Below are 24,986 nucleotides of genomic sequence, written 5' to 3' on the forward strand. Positions count from 1 at the left end.
CAGTCAGGTTGGGCAACACTGTAGGATCACACTGCATACAACAAATGCCATTATTTATTTTGATGTGTTTCCAAAAATCAAAAATGTTTTCAAACACAACTAAGATATAAAATACAGCATAAAATGAGATTTAGATCTGTTTCCCACATAAAGCAAAAAAATCTTAGAAACTGTTTTGCCAAAACCAGTTGGTAGATCCCACTTACCCTCTCCTCCCTGCAAAGGCATCTTCCCCAATCAGGCCCTAGCCCACCCAGGGCCAGGAGAAACAGCAACACCCACTAGGACGGAGGCGCTGCTGGTGCAGAACTGGTGCTGACTGCTCATGGGGCCTCCTTTGGTCCACCCTACTTCCCACCAACCAGCCAACCAACCTGACCACAGAGAAACCCTGACTTGGCCAAGGTCATTTGATGGGGCTGTCATACGGCACTAATGGGGAGCAGGGTGTGGACCAAGAGACAGCCCTGGTGAGGTTGAAACAGTGAGAAGCCAGTCTTCGTGCAGTGAGCACTTGAATGATCACAGGAGGAAAGAACCCATGTCCTGAAGCCGTTGCTTGATCTTACCTATATTAGGGGGTAAGGAAGTAGGCCACCAGGGGAAGATTTGCAAACGTGTTGGGACTAGCTCGGCTGTGTTAAAAAGGTGCCCCTCCTCAGGGTAGGTGACTTCCAAAAGCACTTACGAGCAGAAACCTGCCTCACCGCTGCCCTGCAGAGCCAACGGACGAGAGGCCAAGCTGGAGGCAGGCTGGGGGCTGGGACGCAGCAGCCCTGGAGACAGGCTGAGCCAGCTGTCCCCAGATAGGTCTAGGGGCCAGAGAGGTGTTCGACCACCCTTGTGGCATTTACTATGGTGCAGACGACAGGGAGCAACAAGCAGTTAAACCCCCCAAAAAGAGAAACACAGTATAAGGCAGTGTTAGAAAACTTTAAATACAGGATTAAGATCAAATCGGTAAGGCATCACAAATTGTAAAAAGGAATTTTGGCTGCATTCGGCATAGCAAACGGACAATCTGAGTGAGCAACAGCCTCAGGAAAGTGGCGTGTCGGGCTGCCCACAGGGCGAGTGCAGCTGGGAAAGGAGGATGCTGCTCAGCCAGGGTGGCCTGCGCTTTCGAGACCTTGCTCAGAAAAGGCCCCATGTGAGGTAACTGGATTGAGTCCGTGGGTCTCCAGTGCTGGGAGCTCCCGCCACACCCCCTGGCCACAGCGGCTGCAGCTCCCCAAGCTGGTCCGAGGAGCAGCTGGCCAGGCTGGCTTGCGGGGTGCTGCTGCTGGGGTCACCCCGTGTGTAGTCTCACTAACCCTCCCCACTGCCAGCTCTGAGGCCAGCAGCACCCAGACCAGCAGCTTCCCCAAGGACTCCTTTGCCCCTCGGCCTTGCCTCAAGCTACTAAAACTCCCAGGGTGTTACCCAATAAAACACTTGGCACCAATCCAAGCTGATTTTCTGACCAATGACTTTTATCATAAACAGCAGCTTCCACCATCCCTTTAATACTGCGTCATTCTTTGGGTGTCCCTAAATGTTTTCACTGTTCCTATAAAATACTACAATACGGGGCAGAAACAACATTGAAGCCACTGGTGTGATTTTACACCAGCGAGGTTTAACCGCTTTGAGGTCTGGCTGAACCACCCAACATCATTTAGTAGTTTTCGCTAAAAACGTAAACTTAAAACTAAGAGGGAGGGTGCTCTGAATGGTGATACCAATGTGTCTGCTCACAGCACAGCCTGAAGGCCCTCCTGCACCTCCACAAAACAAACTCAAAAATAGGACTGAGATGCCACAGCCAAGTGGGCTGTTCACTCCAAAGCCTTGGCATAGGGGAGGCCTCCCACTGCCAGGCTGGCCAGCACTGAAGGGTCAAACGCCAGACTGTGGCTCCAGAGCAGACCGAGCCATGAATTCTCAGGTGTCTCTGCAAATAAAGTTCTCAAAACATCTGTGCCTTTACCAAGGGAGGGGAAGGGAAGAGGATACATAAAAGCTGGCAGTTTTGTTGACTCCACCCCAAACCAGTCCTCGACGGCCACGGGTCTTAGCCAGGCAGGTAGGGATCTGTGACTGTTACCACTCCTTCTTCTTCTCATCCATGGAAACACCCCCAGGGCCCAGCGCCACCACCAGGAGCAAGCCCCCGATCACCGACATGGTCTGGAAGAAGTCGTATTTCAGGAAGTCATGCATGGGCTTGTAGACTGGAATGGTCCAGAAGGCGTTGAAATATACGTTGATGGCAAAGAGCCAGACAACCAGAGTCAAAGCAGCCAGCTTGGTTTTAAACCCAATGGCCACTAAAATCATCAGAGCTGTGCCCACGATGTTCTGGACAATCTGCATAGGTTGAAACGTAAGAAATTCAAAATAAACGTGAGGAAAAGAGATGCTTTACAAACAAAAGTTCCAGCTGCTGCATATCATGAAGTCTCTATCCATCAGGCTGATGTAGCTACTGCTGAGACGGCTGCTGGTGCAAGAGGGGAGATAAAAGCTGGGAGGAGGCAGGAGGCAATAAAGCACCAGCTTTGAAATGTGGAAGGTTTGGGGAAGATTGAAGTTCCTAACTAGTAAAAGGCTGTGATTTACCAAGATGAATCTCTAATCCATAACTAAATTCCCAAGTGCTTCTTGGCCCACCCAGCCATCCAGGCCAGAAACATCCTCTCTCTTCTCCCCATGGCACCAGGAGCTCTTCCTGGACACTGTCTAGCCAGCGCTCTCAGTCAGCTCCAGAGATGTGCTCTGGAAGCTCCTGGAGGCCTGCCTCTGACACATGACACACAGGAATTACTTGAGAAAGATATGAACAGGGAGGAGAGAAAGAAGAGTAAGGGGAGCCTGGGTGGAGAGCCTTGGCCCTAGCAAGGGCTAAGCACACTCCACCAAGGTCAGAGGTTCTGGCCTTCACTTGCTGGAAGGAAGGCTTGACACACAAGAGTGACGATGTTTTGGTCTGTTTTAATGGGATCAAAAAGTTTGCTCCATTTGAGCAGCTCCCCCAGGTTGTGGTTAGTACCCAACCAGGGAGAGGTGAGCAGGGAGGGGGTGGGGGAGGGACAGCATTCTCTCTAAAGGACAGGAAACCAGACCCATTCAGGCAAGTAGGAATACTTACAGAAAAGAAGCTGGCGTCAAAGTGAAGGAGGGTCATGAACATCAGAACCAGCAAGACCCTGCCTCCGAGCTGCATGTACTGTTTGGGGGAGCTCTCACGCATGGTGGGGACGCCCGCAAACATGCTCTTCCCTTCAGAACGGGATTCTGCTAGGAGCAGCAACAGGCCTCCTCCCAGGGCCAGGTTCCTGAGGAACAGATATGTGGGCTGGAAGCTAAGCCTCACCAGGATCTGGCCTGTCTGTGAGACCAGGTGCAGGGAGAACTTGCTGCCAGTATAGGAAGGCTCTTACTTCCCTTTCTCCAGACCCAGTGATCTGCCAAGCAGGACCAGGCAGGCATGCGCACAGGACCTCAGACTCAGGTTACACCCATGTCAAACCTTACATAGTTCCAACACAGCTGAGGAGACAGACATGTCTTTACAACTCGACAGCAAGAGGCTACCTGAACACACACAGAACCGAGTCCTAGTCACAGCTTCAGTGCTGACCAGCTGGGTCCCTGTGGGCAGGCCTGTCCTCCACTCACACCCTGAGTCCCCATGCCCGTGAAATAAGGGGTCAGAAGAGGCGGTTTCAGTCTCTACTATTATAGGGGCTCTGCAACATCCTCTTTAGAACCTGTTTCTAAGAGGCGGAATTTAGACCAGGGGGTCTAATCTTTTGGCTTCCCTGGGCTACACTGGAAGAACTGTCTTGGCCACACATAAAACACGCTAATGCTAATGATAGCTGATGAGCTAAAAAATAAAACTTAAAAATTGCAAAAAAGCTGTCAATGTTTTAAGGAAGTTTATGAGTTTGTGTTGGGCTGCATTCACCCTGTGGACCACAGGCTGGACAAGCTTGGTTTGGATCCAAAGAAGTCTACTCCAACCAATAGTTAACTGAGTTTAGAAATACAGAGTGAAATGCTTGGGACCCAAAGTGTTTCAGATTTTGGCATATTTGCATTATATACTTATCGGCTGAGCATCCCAAATCTGAAAATCCAAAACCTGAAACGTTCCAGTGAGCACTTCCTTTGAGTGTCATGTTGGTGCCCAAGATTTTTCCCATTTTGGAGCATTTCAGACTTTGGATGCGCAATGCTCAACCTGTATGAGCAGCGTATACTAAAACCAGCTAAAACCAACCAGAATGCACATACCTCATCAAAAACTTCAAGTCCCATAAAATGCTGTAGGCAATCGTCTGAGGGGAAAGAAGAGAGAGACACTTGAGTCTCGGCCTGTCCACAGGCATTTCCACAGGCTTCATAATACATTAGACAGTCTCTCCAATGTCAGCTGGAGTCTAAAACACACAAAACCACCGCAGGAGACCAAGGACAAATCTAAGCTCAAAAATGTGGTTATTTCTCAAGAAATGTGCTATGATGTTCCAGAGAACAAAGTTATTCTGAGACCACTGATGTGGATTCAGATATTCTGTTCCCTGCATTTCATTCTGAATAACCAGGTATTCTTCTTTATGAAGCAACGTGATAACAAGACAGCATCCTGGCTGCAACCAAGCCCGGGACTTCCCTTGTCACGGTAATCACAGGAATGGGACAAAAGATGGTCCAGTACCGAATGACCTGCCTCTACAGCCCTGCTTGGGCTCACAACTTCCCCAGAAGAGAAAGGAGCTCCAGGCAGTCACAGACATGCAAGGGGCTGAAAGGGGAGTGACAATGAACCCTCAAGGATGTCTTTTCAGAAGTTCTGCTCCACCAGAGCAAAGAGAAGGGAGCCCCAACCACGCAGCCCGTGTACCTGCAGAGCTATGATTCCAAAGAGCCCGAAGCAGGCGTACTGCACGAAGTTTCTGCTCAACACCAGGACGCAGCCAGCTGGAGGGAAGGACAAGGGTTAGGGGGCCTGAGGGTGGGTGTCGGGGCTGGGGGCAGCAGTGTCTCGGTACACTGCCATCTCACCTGGCCCTTTCGTCCAGAGGCAGCCAAACCACCTATCCAAGCAACAGGCAACTTCTGGGAGAATTAATGATAGGCAAGGATCACACATGGTAAGTTGACTAGACTTATCACAAACACCAGAAAGTGGAGCCCTTGCCGTAATAAAGAACGGGCCATTTCCCACAGTCAGCTCCCAAGTCAGCCACCTACCTGAGGCAGGCAATTAACTGCTCTACTGTGGAGCGCTTCTGAACAGGTGGGAAGCGCAAATCCCTTGGCCTGTAATGTACAAAGGAGGGAGGACTGCCACCAGAAGCTGGTCCACCAAGGCCATAAGACAGACCTGAGCCAACACGAGCTTCATTCTGGGCTCATGAATGCTCTCCCCTCTCCATTTACCTCAATCTACTTATCCTTTTTAGACACCTTTGTCTTTGACAGCCTTACTTCCTCTCTGATCCACCCAGACCAGTCAGACTCCAGCATCTCCTGCTGTGGGTCCCTGACAGACACCATGTCCTATTTCCTTAGCAAGCCCTAAAGCAGTGAGCCCAGGGCTAGAGACTGAGCGTCCCTGCCGAGGCCTGCAGAACCAGACTCCTGGCCTGGCACAGCTGAGCTGGAGAAGAGGGGGACAGCAGTCTCAGGAGACCGAGTTCACACACAGCCTCCCAACTGCTAACGATCACAGAACAAGACGCCCAGTGAATCCTGACCACCCTCAGAGCCACTCACTCAGCTGTCCCAGCAAGTTGAGGAAGACGAAGGATGAGGCCAGCAGGTAGCCGCAGTTCCAGGTGCTGTCGATGTAGTCGCGCTGCTCGCTCCACTGGAACCACATGCGGATGCCGTCCTCCAGGAAGGTGCTGATCAGACAGAGGCGCGCCACGTGGGGCAGGTACTGCTTTGTGACACGGAGGAACTGCAGGGCCACAGAAACCCAAGGGTGAGGTGGCTGCGGCGGGGAGCACCAGGCCGCTGCCGGGCACGTCCTTGGGCGGGGTGTGCGTGAGGAACAGACGCTGCGGAAGGCAAGAGCTCCTGTCAGCCTCGGTGCCTTCCCAGGGCAGACTAGGGGGCTCTCAGTGCTTGCTCCCAAGTGCTACCCTGTGAGTCTGTACACATGCGACAATCCAAGGATCAGTCCCGGAGATGCATGACTTGACATTAGGCCCTCTGGGGCAGACCCCAGCGGGCGGCAGCCCTAACACTGCCACTGTGATTTCCCCCGTGCCTCGGCAGTCAATTACAGTCATCGAAGGTGGCATTGCAGCAAGACACAGAGCTGCTCTTTTCGGTCAAAGGCATTTACAAGTTAGGATCACAGAATGACATCTGAAAAGGCACTTAGAGGTCATCTATCCAGGGCTTCTGCACCTCAGCACTACCGGCATCTGAGGCCAGGCCACTCTGCTGTGGGTCATCCTGGGTGCTGCAGGCTATGATGCAGCAAGCCTGGCCTCTGCCCACGACATGCCGGCAGCAGCCTCCCTACTGAGGCACCACTGCACTTTGCCAGGCATCTCTGCTGCTCTGGTCCGACCCCTCACCTTACAAATGGGCATATGAAACCCAGTGGAAAGGGGTTCCCCCGGCTTCGCAGACCTGATGGTGCAATGCCAAGACTTGACCCCAGCCTGCAGGTCACACATGGCTGAGGTGCCAAGGGCCTGGACCTCCCAGCCTGCCCAATGACGCCCAGAGTACCCTGACAGAACAAGGGTTGGCTTAGGTGACAGCCAGGGTGCCAGGCCTAGATGGCCACATGGCTGACTGAATAGTAAGATCACGTGTTTATAGTTATCTGAAAATCTCCAGAGCGCAGGAGGAAGCCCCAGGCTCTGGACAGCGCATGTGTGCTGTCGCGAACCAGGGCTAGCGCTTCCTGGCCCCTGACGGAGCTCTCCCCTGCAAGCTCAGGATCTGACTTGGGGACTGTGTGTGCAGCAACTGTCAGCACAGTATGAAGCTGGTACCACTAATGGCTAGAAAGCACTGGGATTTTGTCAAAGCCTGCATAATCTCAAACAAAACACACTAACAAATAGGATGGACAGCTGTTTCAACAGCAATGAAATGCAAGTGTGTGAAATCACTGTCAAATGTCAAAGGGAAAGAAAACATTTATGACTTCCTGCTGTGCTGTGAGTCAGGTCATTTATGACAGCTGGGTTAGGTAGCCAACATGCACTACCGATGCCAGGTACAAATGTCACGCAGCTTTACCCCATGCACTTCTCTCTTATCACCCATGCAAAACTGAGATACAAAGTGAAAGAAACCCTGTAACACAGCAAGTCCTTCGGAGAAAGATCAGGGGACCCACCCACGAACGCATGTTGGGAAGCCAGAGTCTAAAGAGCACCCAAGAGGCTGACCCCCATGGGAGGCGAGCGAAAGTCAGCTGCACAGGCCTCCTAGGGCTGACTAAACCTACTGTTGGAACAAAGGAAGATGTGCGTGTTTCTTACTTTTCAGCATTTTTTAAAGTTGCTTCAAAGTCCTAGACACTGCTGAAGCTGCCCATCCCAGTTACCACGCCCCTGGCTGTTCAGATCACCCTCTAGCCTGTCAGGTGGGGCCCCGGCTAGGTCAGCACTGTTGATTGGCTCCCATGTGGCAGAGAGCGAAGGCAGAGATTACAAAGCCAGGTGGCCATTCTCCCCAAATCCACTGTGCCCTGCAGTGTCAGTTCTGCACTCATTTACTCAGCCTTTGACTCCACAGAAGTGATGGGAGAAATCACAGTGACCAACAGATACCCAGAGAATCACCAAGCGGGTTTGGGAGATGAAGCGCAGGCGGAGGCTCTGAGGCCCTGTGATCTCACCCTGCCCTGGTGCCGTCCAGCCAGCACACTGTGTGACCTGGACACGCCCTTTTTGAGAGCGTCTCTACTATCCTACAGTAAAGTGAGGCCAGCTGAACTAATGGTTGGTAAGATTCTTTCCAGCTTTACTAGGAGGAAGACCTTGTTTCACTTTTCATTTTTTAAAAGGCCCCAAATACTCCCCTGTGAATTTTAGGGCCAATGCAGAGAACCAGCACAAGATGCCCACGTGCACAAGGTAAGCAACCCGCATCGCACTGGGCGGTGGGAAAGGTGACGCCACACACCCTCCCCAGGTTCTGCTTCATGGCCCCGTTGCTCTCTAAATGCCCAGCAACAGTATAATCACCCATATTCCGTGGAAGAGATAAAGCACACCACCTCGGCACACGATGTGCCACTGCTCTCAAGTAATGGCCTCACGTCGTGGCCCAGCTGGGAAGCCCCAGCAAGGACACAGGCCTTTACCTCATCTGAACCAGGGGAGAAGCAACCACTGGGGAGGAAGAGCTCAACAAGAGGCTGTGCAGACCTCTGAGATGAGATGGAGCCGTGGCGGGACTCCCAGGGTGGGGTGTGGGTGTGGGGCGTGGACCCCAACAGCAGCAGAGAGGTAGACTGCAATCCACACCCAAGACAGACACCAGAGGTGTCCTGACTTGCTTCTAAAATGACAGCTGTGAGGCACTCACTGGCCCGAGATGAGCAAACCAGCCCAGCCATGGGCTGCGGTCTAAGCTTCCCCCAGTTGCAGGACCCGCATTTAACATGCTCATCTGCTACGTGCACAGCCCACAAGATTGAGGCAGTGTTTAAAAGTCTCTTTGATGAGTCTGCAACTCTTAATTGGAGTGTCTGGGTCAAGAGGATTAAAGAGCAAAAAAGGGAGAGAAGGTAGGACAGGCAATTCACACCTCCTTCCCTGCACGAACATGGTGAGGAGACAGACGCAGCTCTTGGCTGTGGGGAAAAATATGCAAAAATGTAGGTACTGCATTCTGAACTGAGCACATCTACTGCTTGGCTGTTCTGGTTTTCAAAGGCAAGCCTGGTCCAGACTGAAGGCTGACTAGCTGTAAGTCAGGCTGATGCAGTCTCCCTTAAACCAGCCACTATCTAATGAGCATCTGTTTGGACTGAACACTGAAAAAGCCATGTTTAAAGACCAGGGCCCAACATTAACCTTATTTCCTACATCCATGTTGGTCACAACTACTTCAAATTGGCTGCTGGAACCATGTCATGCCACTCTAGAACATGTCCCAAAGCCAGTGTCCCCTCAGCACAGCAGAGAAGAGCCCCCAACACAGGAAGGACACACAGCACCCCAGGACAGACAAGAGCAGCCACACTGCAGGCACTCAGGGCATTTCTGGTAGCCAGCACACAGGTGACCTGTGTAAACATGGCGAGCACATAAAACCTGTGACAGTCTCCCTCCCCGCTGCCAGAGAGCTGTGAAAGCAGAGCCAGAGGTGGCTGCTGACCTGGCAGGCTGCAGGAAGGAGATGACACAGTTAGCTCACCTCTGTGGCCAAGCTTCTCATTAAGTCTCTCTGAGAACCACGCCATCAAGCAGGATATGGTTCACAAGCAGTGACAGCATCTGAGGAGCTTAACAGGAAGACTGAGATTTCTCTCAAAGGGGTGGTTATTTTAGACGACTGAAGGGGATTTTAGAAACGTAATTAATGATATCCACCCTGAGAGATGACTTCGTGGGCATCCAGTGATCCCTATCACAGGCACCTGCAGCTCCCACGCCACATAGAAAACTCCACTTTCTCTTCACACTCAGGACAGAAAGAAATTGAGGAAAGCGGCTTGCAAATTAGTGGTGAATGAGAACATCGAGGAAAAAGGCACTTGATCACCAAGGATTGGGGTTGCCTCGTTCAAAGCCCAACTCAGGTCCCACACATCCTAGAAACGAGCACCTGCGGCCCAGCGGCTTCGCTCACATCAGCCTGTCAGAGCCGGCTCCAGCTCACTGGCTCACTGCAGCTCCAGAACTTCCCCAAGCCTCCCTCCCGTGCTGCTCTATAGGTTCACACTCTGGACACTGCTGAAGCTGCTCATCTCAGTTACCACGCCCCTGGGTGTTCCGATCACCCAGGGCCAGAAAAGGTGTCGCCAGCCCAATGTGGGAGATGATGGCCTGGCTTTACTAAAAAACCGCGTGATCAAAATCCCAACTGTAGAAAAGACGTAACTGAGAATGACTGGGCCCCATGTTCTGGGAAGAGCCTCGCTAACCACAACCTCCCCTGCTTCTCCCCCGCACTCCCCTAAAGAGCGAGGTGGCTGTGTTTTAACCTCCCGTTAAGATCACCGCACAAAGAAAAGTGAGTCAGCTCCTCTTTGCCTTCTCTCCCCACTCCTTCATGGTATAGGGCAGGATATGACAGAGCCTGCCACTGTCACAGGACCTCGCCACACCAGACAGCCACCAGTACGGTGTTCATCGGGAGCCTCGCAGTGCCTGTACCACCTGTGGGTTCAGGTGTCCTCAGGCCCATCCTCGCTTCCCCAGCATTTCAGCTAGGGCCAAGGCCAGCTCCCAGGGCCCAGGACTAGCTCTGCCACTCTTGAGGACAGGTTAAAAACACCAACGGCCACACTGGAGAGGAAGGCCCCATGCAGCTTTTCTGTCACCTTGGTGATAAGCCACCAGGCAGAACCCATTAAGTGCTAATATTGCTGTTTATGGGTATAAATTGCTTAGAAGCTACATTTTGCAGAGGGTCTAATAGGCAATGAGGAGCAGCTGCAGGCATGGACATTAGTTTGGATTGCTGAGTTCATTAGAGTTTCTGGCCCCTTCCCATGGCTTCCAAATGCCCAGCTCCTGCATAGAGCATGTCTCAGCAGTTTCTACAGAACATGGCTCCCGGGAGCAAGAGGACACTGTCCCTGGCTGCCAGAGCAAGGAGCTTGATGCCAGAGGCAGAGAGACAAGAGATGCAGCTGGGGGGAGCCTGCCAGCAGAAACTAACCGGACTGCTCGTCCCCGTGGACCAGCCTCTGCAGACCAGAAGGAAAGGTCACAGTCCACCAAGCAGTGAGGAACCCAGCCTTTGGGGTAAAAAGATGTGGACTCAGTCTCCAGCTCACCACGAGCCAGTGCAGCCAGCCAACCTCCCTCTGCCCATCTGAAGATGGAGACGCTCTGGTCCACCTCCTGCAGTCAGGAAGGTCACACAAGGAATGTCTGTCATGCACCTGGCCCAGTGAAAGACTTAATGTCATTGTCATAATATCGGAAGACACTGGGCCTGGGAAACTAAGCTTATTTAGGTCTTGCTTTCAGCAGCCCACACTTTCTGGTCAAATCTTGTCACTTCGGCTTTACTCTTGTTTTCTGAAAATGAGAAAAAATGGATGTGTCACTTTATCTGATCAGTGACTTCCATGGTAATCCCCTATTGGCTTCAAATTAGGTCATTTTCATGTAAAAGCCTGGTCTGGCAGCTTTAAGTACTATGTGGATAAATAGAAACAAAGCCCCACCTGGGCTTCATCAGATTCTGTCCACAAGAAGCCATATTTTGACTTCGAACCCTATTAACCTGCCTGTGTCTGTCTGATTGGGGTTTGGGTGAGGACAAGTCGCTGCGCTCCCAAGCTGCCCGCAAAAGGGCATGGAAGCTCCCGCAGCCATGCTCTGCCACCACCCAGGCGGACTCTAATGAGATCATCTGACGGCGGCAGCCTGCGCTGCCTTACAGACATGGTCCTAACCCATTGGGTTTTGTATGTGAGCAGCCCCTTCACCCGCCAGTGCTCTTCCCTTGACTTGTGCCAGAAGAGCAACACCAGGGACTGGGGGCGCTGGGGACCAAGACCCGGCTTTTCTTCAGTGGCCACAGGCAAGTCTAGGAGCCTGAGTGTGTTTGGCCTCCTCTCAGTAACCTGGGAGAGGTTGACTCTGTGCCCCCTCAAGAGCCTTTCCAGTTCCAAGCTACTGCTTCTTTCATTTAAAACACAACAGAACACATGAAGAAGGCTGGACGCGGTGGCTCACACCTGTAATTCCAGCACTTTAGGATGCCAAAGCGGATCACCTGAGGTCAGGTGTTCAAGACCAGCCTAGACAACATGACGTGGCAAAACGCTGTCTCTACTAAAAACACAAAAATTAGCTGGGCGTGGTGGCGCACACCTGTAATCTCAGCTACTCAGGAGGCTGAGGCAGGAGAATAGCTTGAACCCAGGAGGTGGAGGTTGCAGTGAGCTGAGTGCCACTGCACTCTAGCCTGGGTGACACAGTGAGACTCTGTCTCCAAAAAAAACCATTAATAACAAAACAAGAAGAAAAGGCCGGGTGGGGTGGCTCACGCCTGTAATCCCAGCACTTTGGGAGGCCAAGGCAGGAGCATCACCTGAGGTCAGGAGTTCAAGACCAACCTGGCCAACATGGGGAAACCCCGTCTCAACTAAAAATACCAAAAAAATTAGCTGGGCGTGGTGGCGGGCATCTGTAATCCCAGCTTTCAGGAGGCTGAGGCAGGAGAATTGCTTGAATCCGGGAAGCGGGGGTTGCAGTGAGCCAAGATCGAGCCATTGCACTCCAGCCTGAGCGAAACTCTGTCTCAAAAAAAAGAAAAAAAAATCATCAAGAAAGGAGTATGTGAAGAGACTGGGAACTTTTTTTGTCAGGAGGAGAGTCTGTCATTTGCTAGTGGGCACCAGCTTGACTGGAGACATTTGCTCTAGATTTGGTTATGAAATTCACTTGCAAATCCCAGGTTTTCCAGGACAAAGAGTGAGTGTACGTAACTCTCATCCTTCCCTCAGCTATAAGGAGCCATCTTCTTAGGGAGTTGTGACTTGGAGAAATATAAATGGGTCACTATAAATTATGTCAATGAAAACTGACAAACCTAAAAGGTCTACCTGGTTCTTGGGGGCTTTTGATATGAATTGTTTTTGTAAGGGACACAGTTTTAAAATTGTGTCTTTAAAGGCTGGGCGCCGTGGCTCATGCCTGTAATCCCAGCACTTTGGGAGGCTGAGGCGGGCGGACCACGTGAGGTCGGGAGTTCGAGACCAGCCTGACCAACATGGAGAAACCCTGTTTCTACTAAAAAAAAAAAAAAAAAAAAAAAAAAAAAAAAAAATAGCCGGGCATGATGGTGCACACCTGTAATCCCAGCTACTCAGGAGGCTGAGGCAGGAAAATCGCTTGAACCCGGGAGTCGGAGGTTGTGGTGAGCTGAGATCGCACCATTGCACTCCAGCCTGGGCAACGAGGTCGAAACGCTGTCTCAAAGAACAACAAAAAAAAATTTTTTTTTTTAAATTGTATATTTAAGCACAAAATCAGGACCTTAGAAAAAACTGCTTCGTCAAGTTGATATACTTTTTCCCCCAAACTTTAAAATATTGGCTCACAGGAAAGTGTTGCAATGAGAACCGACGGTGAGGTCACACCAGAAAGAGATCACCCGTCAGGAGGAACGGAAAAGCTCGATAGCTGATTAGAAAACAGTCACTTACTCTTTTCTTTTTTTTTTTTTTAAACCACACATACACAAGCCTTCCAATAAGTCTAGGCCTCAGGGTTTGATGACTCACTACCACCTCCAGAAAAATTTAAAAATTTAACCATCACTACTTAAAACTCTAGCAAAGCCACACAAACACATTAAGTAAACCGAGGAAAGAACGGCAAGTGGGCCACAGAAGGCTCTCCCTGCGGGGATAAGGCTGTTAATCTGTCGACATAACGGGATTCTTTTAGAAGTAAAAGGCATAAAACTGCGTAACCAGCACCACCTTTTTTTTTTTTTTTTTTGCCAAGCTTAATCAAGAAAGACGGAAGGGAGTTGCGTGTCCCTTCACTTTGTAGGATCGGATCCTGTCCACCCTGTTTCCGAATGCTCTCAACAGTTACCCAACCGCCTGTTTCAAGGGCTTCCCTGTTGCTCAGAATGCCACCTGGACACTGCTGGAAGGAAACTATCAGGGAGATAAGCTTCCCCTCCTCCCGGGCTGTGTACAGGTCCCCACTCAATCCAGCCCAGGGCAGAGTCCAAACGGCGAGGGAGAGATGCAGACAGGGTCAAAGGGACCCCAAGAGTCCAGCACATCTGGGAAAGAGAAAAAGTGCTGTGGCATCCTGCAGCTGGGGCGCACGCCAGCGCGCCCCCTTTCCTCTGGGAGGACCCCCGGCCCCCGTTCGTCCCCAAGCTCCCAGCCCGCCTCCGGGAGACCCACTGAGAGAAAAAACGTGTGGGGAACCCCCAGCAGCTCCAAACGCCGAGGCGCTCCCCGCGAGCCTCAGACCCGACCCAACCCTAGGACTCGCGCCACCGGCCCGCGAGGAAACCCCCACAGCCCGCGCCCCGGGCAGGCTGGAGGGTGGGGGCGGCTGGCCAGGCAGGGCGCCCAGGCCCGGGCTCCGGGAGCAGCCCGGCGGGCAGGGGAGACCGGGCCCGCAGGCCGGGTTTGGGGGTGTCCAGGCCGGGGCGGAGGGCCCGGGCGGTGAGCCCCTCTGTGGGAACAAGGAGTCGGGGGGCGGCCCGGGCCTGGCGCCCTTCGCGGGGAGGCCGACTCCGGAGCGGCCCGGGCGGCCTGGGTCGGGGCCGGGGGAGGGGCCCGCAGGCCGCACCTGGTCGGCGAAGTCCTCAGCCGTGCCCATCAGGTCGTTCTGGCCCATGGCGACGGCGGGAGGCTCGGCTCGGCTCGGCTCGCTCGCTCGCTGGCCCTCGCCCGTCGGCGCCCGCGCCCGCTGCGGCCTCCACAGGAAGTGCCCGGCTGCCGGCCTCGCTCCGCGTCGGCTGCGGCTCCAGCGGCTGCCACGTAGGCCAAGCCTTAAAGGGGCCGCGCACCGTCCGGGTCCGCCCCGGCGCGTCTTAAAGGGGCCATGCACCGTCCCCAGCCTCCCGACCGGTCCGCTCGAAGCCACCCCCGCCGCGCTCGACGCCACGCCTCTCACGCTGGAGACCCCTCCCACCGCGCGCAGGCCCTGTGGCACCTCCCGGCCCGGCGGAACGCGTCCCCTTTAAGGGGGCAGGCCTGGGGGGGTCTGGGGCCAGCGCGCGGGAGGGACGCTTGGATGCCTCGAGGACGCCGTTCGGGCGGGGAGGGTCCCGCGGGTCCCACTGACCCACACGGGGTGGGGTCAGGGGTGGACGCTCGCCCGTACGCGGTAGCTACTGAACATGCTTGGGCCAGAGTCCGATGGCAGGCGCCCCACGCAGGGGGAGCGAGGCCCAGGGTACCCCGGAGAGCCCATGGACAAGTACCAGGTGCCGAGTGTTCCCTGCGGGGAGGCGGGGGCTCCGTGGGGTAACGGTCGCCAACCCTGGAGCTGCGGCCGGCGGTTCCGACCGAGGGCGGCGAGGGACCCGCGCCCTAGCTAGTGTTGGCCTCCAGCTCCTAGGTTGAACCCGGGGGGCCTCCAACGGTGACCTCCTGGGTGCCCTTTGCCACTCAGTTTTCCCCTTTGTGAATTGACTAAGGATTTTCCAGCCCTGGCTGAGTATTTGAGGGCGTGGGGCAGCTCCTCTATCCTTTGTGCCCGGGATTTGGGCGCTTGGGTCCACCGAGGCAGGCCCCCCGGGAACATCCCGAATACGTAATTGGGAGCCCCCAGTCCCCTAAAAACACCCCTGCAGTGTGGGTCTTTGAAAATATTTGAGACCTAAAAAATTTACAAAACACAAAAGGAAAGCTGCAAAATAAAAGTGAATGTTTAATTAAATGCTTCTATACATGATATGTAAACTTTATTAAATGTTAGATTCAGCATTTGTGAAAACCGCATTCGCTTGGAAACAGTTTGCGGATTAGATTTTTGTCACTTGGGAAGAATTGTCTTTGTGTGAGAGGACTATAGGGCGTTTCCAGCAGTGACGCAGATGAGCTTCTGGTGGCCAGATAATTTTTTAAATAAAGTTACTTTTCAGAGAAAAAAAATAGACCTTTCAGGAATATACCTGCTTTTGGAAAAAAAAATAGACTTGTTCTAAGATATGGGTCCATTTTACTGTTTAACTTGCTGCCTAAGCCTGAACGCTCTCACACCAGCTCTGCCCTCAGCCCCCTGTGGCTTAGAACAGCAGTCCCCGGCCAGGCTCGGTGGCTCACGCCTGTAATCCCAGCACTTTGGGAGGCCATGGCGGGCGGATCACCTGAGGTTGGGAGTTCGAGACCAGCCTGACCAACGTGGAGAAACCCTGTCTCTACTGAAAATACAAAATTAGCCGGGCGTAGTGGCGCATGTCTGTAATCCCAGCTACTCGGGTGGCTGAGGCAGGAGAATTGCTTGAACCCAGGAGGCAGAGGTTGTGGTGAGCCAAGATAGCACCATTGCACTCCAGCCTGGGCCACAAGAGCAAAACTCTCTCTCAGAAACAAAACACAACAAAACAAAAAAAAAAAAAAACCCAGCAGTCCCCAACCTTTTTGGCACGAGGGACCAGTTTTGTGGAAGACAATTTTTCCACAGACGGAGGCGGGAGGATGGTTTCGGGATGATTCAAGCACATTACACTTAGTGTGCAGTTCATTTCTATTATTATATTGTAATACATAATGAAATAATTACACAACTCACCATCATGTAGAATCAGTGGGAGCCCTGAGCTTGTTTTCTTGCAACTAGACGATCCTCTCTGGGGATGATAGGAGACAGTGACAGATCATCAGGCATTTGATTCTCATAAGGAGTGTGCAACCTGGATCCCTCACGTGCACTGTTCACAATAGGGTTCACACTCCTGTGAGAATCTAATGCTGCTGCTGAGCTGACAGGAGGTGGAGCTTGCGTGGTAATGCGAGCCATGGGGAGCGGCTGTATATACAGATGAAGCTTTGCTCCATTGCCTGCTGCTCACCTCCTGCTGTGCAGCCTGGTTCCTAAACAGGTCACAGACTAGGTTGGGGACCCCAGCTTAGAATATCCAGCAGGCTGCTCACAAGGCTGGATTACAGACTCCTAAACCTTTTATAGGCTCCGAGAGTCCCTAGGCTCAGGATTCCATCCTCATATCTCCTCCTCTGGATCCTGCCCTCCCTCCCCCAATCCTCGGATGCATGTTAGCCTCCAGCAATCTCCCGCCCGGTCCCCAGCCCCATAGTACTTGGTCTCTGCACAGAGAGATGGTGGCCATCTCTCTGCAAATTTGTCTCAAATCACAGGCTCTAAGGTCAGACCCTCAGAGTTACCCCAGGCAGTGTCCTGCTTTCTAGTGACATAGCCTCAGGCAAGGACCTAGCTCCTTGTGCCTCAGTTTTCCCCAATGTAAACACAGAGGTAGCAATGGTGTCCACTGCATAGGGTGGCTGTGAGGTGCTTGGCACCATGCCAGGCACACAATGGCTTCCTGATTGTACCAGCCACAAGACTGGTTACTTTCTTGTTTGGAGGTGGATGCTGGAAGCTGAGGTCGCACGGGTCTACAGAGAGTGAATAAGCCCTTTTCCTCTGGGAGGTTCTTGCTCTTGAGTGCCCAGCCGGTCCTCATTGCAGTTTGGGGGACGGATACAGGGTTGTAGAAGAAAGAGCTCCAGAATCGGCCCCAAATAGGTGAGATCAGAGTCCTGCCATTGAAAGGCTTCTTGCCCTCCTTGGGCCATTTCCTCTATTGCAAGATGGGGTGGAGCCACTTGCTCTGCCAGCCTGACAGGGGAGTTACCAGGACCGGAAAAGGAGCTGGAGCTGGGCTTCTGGAAAGGGATAAGTTGTGTGCATTTCCTGAAAGCTTTTCTCTTCCTTGCTGGTAGGTTTTGTACCAGCTGAATCCTGGGGCCTTGGGGGTGAACCTGGTGGTGGAGGAAATGGAAACCAAAGTCAAGCGTGTGATAAAGCAGGTAAGAGGCCAAGCCTGTGCATCCCACGCCAGGTGGTTCTGTGGCTGTGATTTTCCCCAACACAAGCTCTTCCCATGTTGGAGAAGCTTCCTGATGCTTCTTCCAGATTCCTCGCTGCCAGCACTCCCAGAGACAAATCTGGTTGGGGTAGACGTGGGGGTGCGTGAAGCTCTGTCACCTTGATGGGGAAGCAATGCTAATTTTTACTCCATCACCACCACCTCCTACCATTTACACATCACGTGCTGTATGCCAGGCACCGACTCACTTCATCTCCCGTCAACCCTGTAAAGCAGAAACAATGACCCTGTTTATAGCCAAAGACAGTGAGGCTCAAGGCAGCGCCAGACTAGCCAAGGTCACACAATTTCCCAGAGGATTTGAATTCAGGCCACCTCATTGGGGGACACCGTGCTACCCAGGGCTGGGTCACCAGTTTTACCAAAAGGGAGCCAAGCCCAGAGAGGATGGGGACTGGCTCAAGGTCACACAGGGCTAAGGTCACACACCAGGCCCTGAGCCCTTCCACCGCACTCCTCACCAGGGCTAGCAGGGCATAGGGAGGTGTAGGCCTGCAGGACAGCCCTTTGTGTGTCCAAGACAGGGAGGTCCAGATCAACAGAGGGACTAGGGTGAGAGAGCTGCTGCAAGAGTCCCTGGCACGCCCTCCTCTCTGTGGTGGTGGCAGGGACCCAGCAGGTTTAGGGCTGGCCGCGCAGCAGGAGGAGCCTTGTCAGAAGCCGCTACTGGGCCAGGCCTCAGTCTGTGCAGCTCCGCAGCCTCACCCTGAATGGTTGGGCCTGGAGTCCTTGCCCCTGCCCTGCTCCCTTGCTGGCTGTCTGTGGGGTTGGCCCCCTTGTCTCACAAGCCACTGAGGCAGAGTGGCTGACTGCTCTCTGAGCAATTAAGGAGCTTTGTGTGTGTGTGTGTGTGTGTGTGTGTGTTTTTTTTTTTTTTCGGAGATAGAGTCTTGCTCTGTCGCCCAGGCTGGAGCGCAGTGGTGCAATCTCAGCTCACTGCAACCTCTGCCTCCCGGGTTCAAGCAATTCTCCCGCCTCGGCCTCCCGAGTAGCTGGGACCACAGGCACACGCTGCCACGCCTGGCTAATTGTATTTTAGCAGAGACAGGGTTTCACTGTGTTGCCCAGGCTGGTCTCAAACTCCTGAGCTCAGGCAATCCGCCTGCCTCGGCCTCCTAAGTGCTGGAATTACAGGCGTGAGCCACCGCACCCAGCCTGAGGAGCTTTTAAAAATGTCAGCCATGACTAGGCATGGTGGCTTATCCCTGTAATCCCAGCACTTTGGGAGGCTGAGGCAGGTGGATCCCTTGAGGTCAGAAGTTCGAGAGCAGCCTGGCCAACATGGTGAAACCCCATCTCTACTAAAAATACAAAAATTAGCCGAGCATGGTGATGAGTGCCTGTAATCCCGGCTACTTGGGAGGCTGACGTTGAAGAATCACTTGAACCCGGGAGGCGGAGATTGCAGTGAGTCAAGATTGTGTCACTGCACTCTAGCCTGGGTGACAGAGCCAGACTCTGTCTAAATTAATTAATTAAATTAAAAATAAAAATATCAGCCAATTATTTCTAAATAAAAATTGGGGAAGGAGAGTGTAGGTAGGAGTTTATGGGTTCTTCCAGTCTTTTTTCCTAAGACTTTGTAAATTTTTGGGGGGAGAATGGTATTGTTAAAGTTGATAGCATGCTTTTTATATTGCAAGCATTCCCACAGCCTCCTCCTCTCCTGGCTCTGGCAGCTGTGTGGCCTCCTGTCTTGCTTGATGTGCTATAGCTGACCCAAGCCATCCCTATCACACGGGCTGAGCATTGAGCTTGTTCTCAATTTTTCACTTTGTGTAAACAGCTCTGATAAAGATGCTTATAGCATTATGGGTTTTTTGTTTTTTGTTTTTTTTTAGCATCCATGATTTCCTTAGGAAAAATTCCTAGGAGTGAGATTTCTGGGTCATACAATGTAACTTTTTTTTTTTTTTTTTTTTTTTTGAGATGGAGTTTTGCTCTTGTTGCCTAGGCTGGAGTGCAGTGGTGTGATCTCGGTTCACTGTAACCTCTGCCTCCCGGATTCAAGTGATTCTCCTGCCTCAGCCTTCCTGAGTGGCTGGGATTACAGGCATGTGCCACCACGCCTGGCTAATTTTGTATTTTTAGTAGACGGGGTTTCTCCACTAGCATGGAGAGGATGCTCAGGCTGGTCTCGAACTCCCGACCTCAGATGATCCGCCCACCTTGGCCTCCCAAAGTGCTGGGCTTACAGGAGTGAGCCACCACAGCCAGCCTTTTTTTTTTTTTTTTTTTTTAAGACGGAGTCTCGCTTTTGTTGCCCAGGCTGGAGTGCAATCGCGTGATCTTGGCGCACTGCAACCTCCTTCTCCCAGGTTCAAGTGATTCTCCTGCCTCAGCCTCCTGAGTAGCTGGGATTACAGGCATGCGCCACCACACCTGGCTAATTTTGTATTTTTAGTAGAGACAAGGTTTCTCCACGTTGGTCAGTCTGGTCTCAAACTCCCGACCTCAGGTGATCTGCCCGCCTCGGCCTCCCAAAGTGCTGGGATTACAGGCGTGAGCCACTGTGCCCAGCCACGATGTAGCATTTTCAAGCTTTTCTATATGTTTTGGCCAACTTCACCTCCTCATATGCCCCCTGGGACAGGAGGAAAGGAAGACAGGAAGGCTCACACAGTGTCTTTGCCCTGGATTCCACGGGACAGTGCCACTGGCATCTCAGGTCTCTCCATAGATCTGGGAACAATTCACTAACTTTACATGATGGTCTGCAATCACCCCATTATAAGAGTACTTCATTCATAAGTCTTTTGAGCAACATTCTGGGTGAAGATCTGGTATTAGAGCCAGTGGTAGTATACACCTAGGGCCTGTGCCACCAAGCGTGCTGCAGACTTAAAGCTGTGTGCTTCCCTTGCCACCGGGTTCCCTTCCCTTTCCATGCCCCCCCACCTCCACCCGGAGAAGGCGCAGGAAAGAGAGAAGAGCACTGCACATTCCATGCATAGAGACAACCTTCCCCATGTGGGTAAGGAATGAAGTGGTGCGATTGATGCTTTCCCAACCAGAACAAGATGTTCCTGTTTAAAGATGGTCTGAAAATGGATCCTTTACTGATTTCTTGGAATTTATATTATGCTGTCCTAAACTTATCTTTGCAACAGGAGCAGAGATGTTCTCATTGCTCTAAGTATTTTTAGATCTCTGCCTTAGGAATATCTTCCGTTTGTGCCATATGGTGGGGGCAGGAATGGTGGGAGCCTGTCACTCCTGCTAAATAATGATGATGGTGGTGATGATGGAGGTGGCAATGGTGGTGGTAGTGGTGGTGATGGTGGTGGCAGCTAGATGGTGATGATAATGGTGATGGTGTGATGATGGTGATGGTGGTGCTGGTGATGGTCGTGGTGATGTGATGATGGTGATGGTGGTGATGGTGTGATGTTGTGATGGTGGTGGTGGTGGTGGTGGTGTGATGGTGATGGTGCGATGATGGTGATGGTGGTGCTGATGATGGTCATGGTGATGTGATGATAGTGATGGTGGTGGTGATGGTGTGATGGTGTGATGGTGGTGGTGGTGGTGGTGTGATGGTGATGGTGGTAATGATGGTGATGATGGTGGTGATGATGGTAATGATGGTAATGATAGTGGTGATGGTGACGATGGTGTTGATGGTGTGATGATGGTGATGGTGTAATGGTGATGGTGGTGGTGGTGTGATAGTGATGGTAATGATGTTGGTGATGGCAATGATGATGGGGATAATAGTGGTGATGATGACGGTGGTGTTGATGGTGTGATGGTGGTAATGACAGTGGTGGTGGTGATGGTGTGATAATGGTGAAGGTGGTGATGATGGTAATGATTTTGATGATGGTGATGATTGTGTGATGATGCTGATGATGGTGGTGATGGTGATTTTGGTAATGATGGTTATGAAGGTGATGATAGTGGTGATGGTGGTGGTGATGGAGTGATGGTGGTAATGGTGGTGGTGTGATGATGATGATGGTGATGGTGATGATGGTGGTGATGGTGATGATGATGGTAATGATGGTGATGATGGCAGTGATGGTGATGGTGGTGATGATGGTGGTAATGATGATGTTAATTATGGTGATGGTGGTGGTGACGGAGTGATGGTGGTAATGGTGGTGGTGTGATGGTGATGATGGTGGTGATGGTGATGGCAGTGATGATGGTGGTAATGATGATGGTTATGATGGTGATGATAGTGGCAATGGTGACAGTGGAGGTGATGGAGTGATGGTAATGGTGATGGGAATGATGATGGTGATGATGGTGATGACAGTGGTGATGGTGATGGTGATGATGGCAGTCATGGTGATGGTGGTGATGATGGTGGTAATGATGGTGATGGTGGTGGTGATGGAGTGATGGTGGTAATGATGGTGGTGTGATGATGGTGATGGGGATGATGGTAATGATGGTGGGGATGGCGGTGATGATAGTAATAATGGTGATAGTGGTGATGGTGATGGTGGTGATGATGGAGTGATGATGGTAATGGTGGTGGTGGTATGATGATGGTGATGATGGTGGTGATGGTGATGGTGGTAATTGTGGTAATGATGATGTTAATGATGGTGATGATAGTGGTGATGGTGGTGGTGATGGAGTGATGATGGTAATGGGGGTGGTGGTGGTGTAATGATGGCAATGGCGGTGATGGTAATGATGGTAATGATGGTGATGATGGTGGTGATGGTGATGATGTGATGGTGATGATGGTGGTGATGGTGATGATGATAGTAATGATGGTGATGATGGCGGTGATGGTGATGGTGGTGGTAATGATGATGTTAATGATGGTGATGACAGTGATGGTGGTGGTGATGGAGTGATGGTGGTAATGGTAGTGGTGGTGGTGTGATGATGGTGATGGCAGTGATAGTGATGATGGTAATGATGGTGATGATGGTGGTGATGGTGACAGTGATGGTGGTGATGGTTGTGGTTGTGGTAATGATGGTGATGGTTGTGGTGGAGGTGGTGGTTGTGGTGATGATGGTAATGGTCATGGTGGTGGTGGTGATGGTGGTGATAATGGAGATGATTTGCTACATGTTTATTAAGCTCATGCTCTTGTGCCCTTGCAGGTGGAATGCATGGATGACCATCAAGCCAGTCAGGCCCTGGAGGAGGTAACTCTCAGGGTGGTTTCCCCTCTGGAATAGCTCAATGGAGCATACACGGACTGTGTTCTGTACCTTCTTGTTGAGTGCCTGGGTAAAGGGAAGGCTGGAGGGAGGGATAGAGCATCAGCACCAGTTTTGCCTCAGCTGTGAAGCCAGCAGCCCCAGGTCATGAAGGGAGGCCGTGCCCCAAACACTCACTGCTAAATGCAGGTGCCAACAACTTAGAACATATATTCCCAGAGAACATAAAGTTTAAATATTGGGCTGCACACAGTGGCTCACGCTTGTAATCCCAGCACTTTGGGAGGCCGAGGCGGGTGGATCACCTGAGGTCAGGAGTTCAAGACCAGCCTAGCCAACATGGGGAAACCCCATCTCAACTAAAAATATAAAAAAATTAGCTGGGCATGGTGGTGAGTGCCTGTAATCCCAGCTACTTCGGGAGGTTGAGGCGGGAGAATCGCTTGAACCTGGGAGGCGGAGGTTGCAATGAGCCGAGATCACAGCATTATATTCCACCCTGGGCAATAGAGCAAAACTTCGTCTCAAAAATAAATAAATATTGGCGGCCGGGCGCAGTGGCTCACGCCTGTAATCCCAGCACTTTGGGAGGCCGAGGCGGGTGGATCACGAGGTCAGCAGATCGAGGCCATCCTGGCTAACACGGTGAAACCCCGTCTCTACTAAAAATATAAAAAATTAGCCGGGCGTGGTGGTGGGCGCCTGTAGTCCCAGCTACTCGGGAGACTGAGGCAGGAGAATGGCGTGAACCCTGGAGGCGGAGCTTGCAGTGAGCCGAGATCACGCCACTGCACTACAGCCTAGGCGACAAAGCGAGACTCCGCCTCAAAAAAAAAAAAAAAAAAAAAAAAAAAAAAAAAAAAAAATTGGCCAGGTCCCTAGGTTAATCTACCAATAACTGTTTTTTAAATATTTTTTCTTCAATATAAAATTATTAATTACAGAAGAAAATTTTTTAAATACAGAATTGGGTTTTCTTTTGCTTTTACCTTTTTTTTTTCTTTAATAACAATGGAGTCTCACCATTTTGCCCAGGCTAATTTTGAACTTCTGGGCTCAAGCAATCCTCCCACCTCGGCCTCCAAAGTGCTGGGGTACAGGCATGTACCACCACGCCCATACCAGAATTGTTTAACAAAGCAAATGTAAATTATCCTTCATTCTACCATTCAGAGCTGCCCAGCAGTAACATAGTCATTTACAATAATAGCGATAACAGCTACACTTCGGTTTGATTGGCAAAGCCTCTGAGTAGCCTTTTTTTGTGTTTCTTGAATTTCCCACGAGCTTGAAGGTGTCCCTTCCTATCTCATGGTCACTTGTTTGTCTTCTGGAATTGCTGGCTCTGCAGCTTGGCCAGCAAACATTATTCGGTGTATAGTGTGACTGAAGCACAGTGGTGGGCCCAGGCTACTCGGTAACAAATGGGAAGAAAGAGCATGGGGGCCCACCCAGAGCCCCACGCCGCCATGGCTTTTCCCGTTGCTGATTCAATTCCACTAGGCCAGCTCCTTTCACACCCAACCTTCCACCACAAGCAGTTGTCTGTCTGGCTCCATGTCTCTAAGGCAGCCCTGTCTGCTCCTGTTTGGGCATGTTTCAAAGCACTTTCCGCCAGGGCAGGGGGCACTGGGACCTCTCCATGGGCCCACCTCCCGGTGGCTGCACCACCTCCTCCGGCCAGCCCTGGCTGTGGCTGATCCCCACCTTCCTGGCACTGCCTGCCACAGCTCACTCAGTCCCCGTGGCATCCCTGTGAGGCAGATTCCACTGGGACCTCCATTTTCAGATGACAATATGAGGCCCAGTCACCCAGCACAGCCAGCACATGCTGGAGACAGGACTCACATCGGACTGCCTGGCTCCTTACCACCGTGCAGCCTCCCTGAGCCCGCTCCCCGGCCCGGCTCAGAGCCCGAGGCTTGCATGTTTCTTGGGATGTGTGACAGAGAAGCCTGAGCTGAGAAAGGCGTGAAGAGGCGCTGACTTCTCCGTTTCCTCTGCTCTCATCCTGGCAGCTGATGCCACTGCTGAAGCTGCGGCACGCCCACATCTCCGTGTACCGGGAGCTGTTCATCACGTGGAATGGGGAGGTGG

The 24,986-nt window shown here is 52.0% G+C and overlaps 3 protein-coding genes across 3 annotated transcripts in view; 1 reads left to right on the forward strand and 2 right to left on the reverse strand.

Annotated features, from left to right (window-relative positions):
• LOC126937047 (surfeit locus protein 1) overlaps positions 1 to 24,986 on the reverse strand; it is a 78,155-nt gene that overhangs the window by 10,219 nt on the left and 42,950 nt on the right. The gene's annotated exons all lie outside the window — the stretch shown is intronic.
• Positions 37 to 24,986, reverse strand: part of SURF4 (surfeit 4) — a 308,739-nt gene continuing 283,789 nt past the window's right edge. The window contains exons 2-7 of the mRNA XM_050760493.1: positions 14,475 to 14,653; positions 5,767 to 5,953; positions 4,892 to 4,968; positions 4,282 to 4,325; positions 3,131 to 3,317; positions 37 to 2,349 (exon numbers count right to left, since the gene is read on the reverse strand). Of these exons, the coding sequence (XP_050616450.1) occupies positions 2,083 to 2,349; positions 3,131 to 3,317; positions 4,282 to 4,325; positions 4,892 to 4,968; positions 5,767 to 5,953; positions 14,475 to 14,522 (810 nt within the window). The 5' untranslated portion in view covers positions 14,523 to 14,653 and the 3' untranslated portion in view covers positions 37 to 2,082. The remainder of the gene's footprint in view (positions 2,350 to 3,130; positions 3,318 to 4,281; positions 4,326 to 4,891; positions 4,969 to 5,766; positions 5,954 to 14,474; positions 14,654 to 24,986) is intronic.
• Positions 14,845 to 24,986, forward strand: part of STKLD1 (serine/threonine kinase like domain containing 1) — a 29,661-nt gene continuing 19,519 nt past the window's right edge. Inside the window, exons 1-4 of the mRNA XM_050760510.1 lie at positions 14,845 to 15,114; positions 17,594 to 17,680; positions 22,830 to 22,874; positions 24,908 to 24,982. Coding sequence (XP_050616467.1) covers positions 15,028 to 15,114; positions 17,594 to 17,680; positions 22,830 to 22,874; positions 24,908 to 24,982 — 294 coding nt within the window. The 5' untranslated portion in view covers positions 14,845 to 15,027. The remainder of the gene's footprint in view (positions 15,115 to 17,593; positions 17,681 to 22,829; positions 22,875 to 24,907; positions 24,983 to 24,986) is intronic.

This window comes from Macaca thibetana, chromosome 15, assembly GCF_024542745.1.
Source record: "Macaca thibetana thibetana isolate TM-01 chromosome 15, ASM2454274v1, whole genome shotgun sequence".
Classification (NCBI taxonomy): Eukaryota; Metazoa; Chordata; class Mammalia; order Primates; family Cercopithecidae; genus Macaca; species Macaca thibetana.